This window comes from Mytilus trossulus, chromosome 14, assembly GCF_036588685.1.
Source record: "Mytilus trossulus isolate FHL-02 chromosome 14, PNRI_Mtr1.1.1.hap1, whole genome shotgun sequence".
NCBI classification, from domain to species: domain Eukaryota; kingdom Metazoa; phylum Mollusca; class Bivalvia; order Mytilida; family Mytilidae; genus Mytilus; species Mytilus trossulus.
Genome location: NC_086386.1, coordinates 5,491,243 through 5,496,481, shown reverse-complemented (window position 1 = coordinate 5,496,481; position 5,239 = coordinate 5,491,243). Strand labels below are relative to the sequence as shown.

The 5,239-nt window shown below is 31.8% G+C and overlaps 1 protein-coding gene across 1 annotated transcript; it reads right to left on the bottom strand.

The window, feature by feature from the left end:
- Window positions 1–3,042: 3,042 nt before the first annotated feature.
- LOC134696939 (apolipoprotein D-like) lies at window positions 3,043–5,011 on the bottom strand. The gene is made up of 3 exons (XM_063558907.1): window positions 4,933–5,011; window positions 4,127–4,219; window positions 3,043–3,254 (listed from the first exon to the last, which is right to left on the bottom strand). The coding sequence occupies exons 1-3, from the start codon at window positions 5,009–5,011 to the stop codon at window positions 3,043–3,045; spliced, it is 384 nt and encodes a 127-aa protein (XP_063414977.1).
- Between the last annotated feature and the right edge of the window lie 228 nt (window positions 5,012–5,239).

Sequence of the window (5,239 nt, the reverse complement as noted above, 5' to 3'; positions counted from 1 at the left end):
GTAAAAACAACACATCAAATTGCTGTTAATAATTTAGCAAAATTCACCAAATATTAATTATCTGCTGAAGTCTCTTTGATATAAAAGTTTATCTCTCTCCGTGGTAATTTCGTGTCATATAAACCGATAAACATGGTATTAATCAGAAATCCTCTGCCAATTTGGTTGTTATAATATTAAATAAATATTTGAGGATAAAAGGAAATAAATACTTCTAGACCCATTAACGTGCTTGACATTAAAAAAGTACAAATGTGAAAAGGGACCAAAATCAGAGAAGCTTATAATAAACATATATACGGCCATTAGATAAAATTTCCCGATATAAAGTAAAAAAAGAGACAATAAATATAAACCACATAAATATCATAATAATCTTTATAAAAAATAAGTTTGTAATGGATGATCATGAGAACTGCAATATACGGGTACTTATAATTTTGAAGATGGTACCAAACTCCTTAACTTAAATTAGTTCGACTCGTTTAATTCTCATGACATTATGATTTTTTTTTATAATGACCCTTTGACAGAATTGAGCCAAATACTTTTTTGAAAAAAAATCAGGTGTCCTAACGTTTTATCATAATATTTGCATACGCAAGCGGCTTTGCAAAAAAAGCATACCTCTGTTGATCAACTTACATCGTCATTCAGATACATAAATGTGATTTAAATTCAAATACTGCTACAAATTAAAAAAATACTTGACAAAATTGTATTTTGGTGATGGCAATGTGTTTGAAGTTCTTACTTTACTGAACGTTCTTGCTTCTTACAATTATATCTATAATGAACCTTACCCATTAGTAACAGAGAAAAATATTTGGTAAAAATTTACATAAATTTACCGAATTAATGAAAATTGTTAAAAGTTGACTATATCTCTATCTCTATCTATAATAGTATTCAAGATAAAAACCAAAAAAGGCAAAATTTCTTTAAAAATTACCAATTGGAGAGCAGCAACCCAACAACCGATTGTCCAATTCATCTGAAAATTTCAGGGCAGTTAGATATTGACTTGATTAACATTTTAACTTCTTGTCAGATTTGCTCTAAATGCTTCGGTTTCAGAGTTATAAGCCAAAATCTACATTTTACCCCTGTTCTATTTTTAGCCGTGGTGGCCATCTTGGTTGAATGGCCAGGTCATTGGACACATTTTTGAAATTAAATACCCCTAATATGATTGTGGCCAAGTTTGGATTAATTTGGCCAAGTAGTTTCAGAGGAGAAGATTTTTGTAAAAGATTACTTAGATTTATGAAAAATGGTTAAAAGTTGACTATAAAGGGCATGTTGACTTATTTGTTAATCTAACTTTGCTGAACATTATTGAAGTTTACAGATTATCTCTATCTATACGTAATAATATTCAAGATAATAACCAAAAACAGCAAAATTTCCTCAAAATTACCAATTCAGGGGCAGCAACCCAACAACGGGTTGACCGATTCATCTGAAAATTTCAGGGCAGATAGATCTTGACCTGATAAACATTTTTAACCAATGTCAGATTTCCTCAAAATGCTTTGGTTTTTGAGTTATAAGCATAAAACTGCATTTTACCCCTATGTTCTATTTTTGGCCGTGGCGGCCATCTTGGTTGGTTGACCGGGTCACACCACACATTTTTTAAACTAGATACCCCAAAGATGATTGTGGCCAAGTTTGGATTAATTTGGCCAAGTAGTTTCAGAGGAGAAGATTTTTGTAAAAGATTACTTAGATTTATGAAAAATGGTTAAAAGTTGACTATAAAGGGCAATAACTCCTAAAGAGATCAACTGACCATTTCGGTTATGTTGACTTATTTGTTAATCTAACTTTGCTGTTTACAATTTATCTCTATCTATAATAATATTCAAGATAATAACCAAAAACAGCAAAATTTCCTCAAAATTACCAATTAGCTGTGGCGGCCATCTTGGTTGGTTGATCGGGTCACGCCACACATTTTTTAAACTAGATACCCCAATGATGATTGTGGCCAAGTTTGGTTTGATTTGGCCCAGTAGTTTCAGAGATGAAGATTTTTGTAAAAGCTAACGCCGGACGACGGACGACGGACGCCGGACGCCGGACGCCGGACGCCAAGTGATGAGAAAAGCTCACTTGGCCCTTTGGGCATAGGTGAAAACAACACATCAAATTGCTGTTAATAATTTAGCAAAATACACCAAATATTAATTATCTGCTGAAGTCTCTTTGATATAAAAGATTATCTCTCTCCGTGGTAATTTCGTGTCATATAAACCGATAAACATGGTATTAATCAGAAATCCTCTGCCAATTTGGTTGTTATAATATTAAATAAATATTTGAGGATAAAAGGAAATAAATACTTCTAGACCCATTAACGTGCTTGACATTAAAAAAGTACAAATGTGAAAAGGGACCAAAATCAGAGAAGCTTATAATAAACATATATACGGCCATTAGATAAAATTTCCCGATATAAAGTAAAAAAAGAGACAATAAATATAAACCACATAAATATCATAAGAATCTTTATAAAAAATAAGTTTGTAATGGATGATCATGAGAACTGCAACATACGGGTACTTATAGTTTTGAAGATGGTACCAAACTCCTTAACTAAAATTAGTTCGACTCGTTTAATTCTCATGAAATTATGATTTTTTTTTTATAATGACCCTTTGACAGAATTGAGCCAAATACTTTTTTGAAAAAAAATCAGGTGTCCTAACGTTTTATCATAATATTTTCATACGCAAGCGGCTTTGCAAAAAAAGCATACCTCTGCTGATCAACTAACATCGTCATTCAGATACATAAATGTGATTTAAATTCAAATACTGCTACAAATTAAAAAAAATACTTGACATGTTTGATCCTGTATTATTGTTTTTACAACTACACATATATCTACTGATTTTAATCAGACAGTATTCAATTTTACATCACCTATACTTACAATGAGCAAATGTTATAGTCGTACATATATTTTACCAAAGAAGATTTATAGAATGTTCTATCTATCAATACGTTCTTTCTTCCCTCTGTTTAACAGGGTCATTAAACAAATATCTCAGGCACTGGTGGTATGATCTGCACGCCAGGTATAGCAAGAGGTGGCGGAAGGAAAGGTGACGGCGCTGGACAACTAGTCTGGTCGGTTGGTAATAAATCAAATACATTGATACCTGAGGCCAATAACTTACTATACAATTGTATTCTGATAGCAGCTGGTAAACCTGCCCTTGCTCTTGTTAAAATAAAAGCACTTTCTGGAAAAAAAGATGAATTTGAACAAGAATTTTGTAAATAATTCAACTTATAAAGATTAAAGAAATAAAAACATCCACGTCTGTTTTTATTTAAATTTCGACATTGTTTGTTTTCGATTATACGGGATGTTGTGTTGGTTAAATGAATGAGTCTGTTCTAGACTGTATCGTAAAGTGTGTACCACTTCTTTGTATTTATACAGTTCAACGCATAGTAATTTCAGCTGTCAGTTATATTCAGTTTTAATGAGTAAGGCTTGTACCTGTCGAATAAACAGGTATGTTATGTCTTCTAATATAATTGATTTGTATAAAAAAGCACATAAGCATTTTATACAAATCCGTATTTTTCGGATGTCTTTTTCATTTTTGTAAACCTGGGGTCTATCAAAGTTATTGAGATGTCAAGTGTCAGCAATTTTGCAGTGTCTATGTAAGCAGTAACACTCTATGCATATTTAACATTTGATGAAAGAATGAAGAATGCGCTATTTTTAAATGTTAGCTCCTTGTGAATATTATGGAGTTTATAATGACGTCTTTTATCATTGAACTGCATTTTTGTTACGGACCAGATGAAATACGCCTTCGAGTTTCTCGCTGTATTGAATACCCATTGGTGATGTTCGGCTGTTGTTTGTGTTTTGGCTTTGGAAGGTCATATTTCATAGACTACCAAAGCTTATTGTGCCGGTCTAGTACAACATACTGTTCATATTTATATTATATTATTTTGTTCCGTCATGCTTTGCATGATTTTCTTGCCGCTGAAAGCTTACTCAAATCAACATATCTGTCTTTTCAGATTTTCTTAACAAATTTACAATGCTTATATAATTGTGACTTGTTCTGTGTTTTCTAAATATATTTACCTATCTTTTGAAAGCCTTCTTGTCTGCATGAATATACCAAGGAAAAGCTTTCGTAATCTGTATCTAATATCCAATACGGTTCTGGTGGTGCAACTTAATGTAGAACACAAATAAGTTAAGAGAGTCAAATGCTGACGAAAAGCCCATACACATCAAATATATCCATAACATGAAAGTCCGTAAACATAAAATTCGTATTTAAAATTCGTATTTTCCGTAACAAGAAATCCCTTAATTCAGCAAATTCGCATACTCCTAAACATAAAACCGTTACATTAAATTTGTTTATTCCGTTACAGTACATACGACATACTTCATATTCTGAGTATATTTAAGAGATATCTAAAGATACAAATTTATTTTTATAGTTGTGTTATAGCTGGATGTCAATTAAGTTGAGTCATATATATTTAAACACTCTGCCAAGAATCAGATATAACTCGGTCAAATTACCACCAAATGCATACGAGTACAGATGGTGAAACTCGGTTGCCATGTTTCCTAGTCGGCGTTATCTTGGGTTCTCTAAATACAGTGTATGTTGTACATTTTAAATAGCATGGGTCGGAATAGTTGTATACATTTTAAACTGTAGTTCAAATTGTACCGCATATGATAGAAACGCAACTTAACAGCTATAGAATGATATTAATAATATATTTATATATGTACTTTTTCTACGAATGTGTTCCTTTAGAACAGTAATAGGTATTATCATATTAACGCGATATATTTTTAGTAAATGACTAAAAATCATTTGAAAAAAACTTAGAAATTAAACTTGCACCTCTATTATTTAAACTTACCAGGAGAAAACTGAAAAATAAATCTTCCAGGATCTATGGCACTAGCACTTATACCTGTTCCAGAAACTGAGCGTACCATTCCAGTACTGCAAAGTAAGCAAACAAGGTTATTCTAATATGACGTGTTTCGCTTTGTTAACAAACCTATGCTCTAAATCCAATAAAATGTGTTTGCACAGGAGTATATTGACTACTGAGAATGATGAATTTGATCAAATTAACATGTTTATGCATGTTAAGTTTGCCCTTTTATCTTTAATAATATGTTTCATTTTGGAGCGATACACATAATGTAAATTTGAATAGT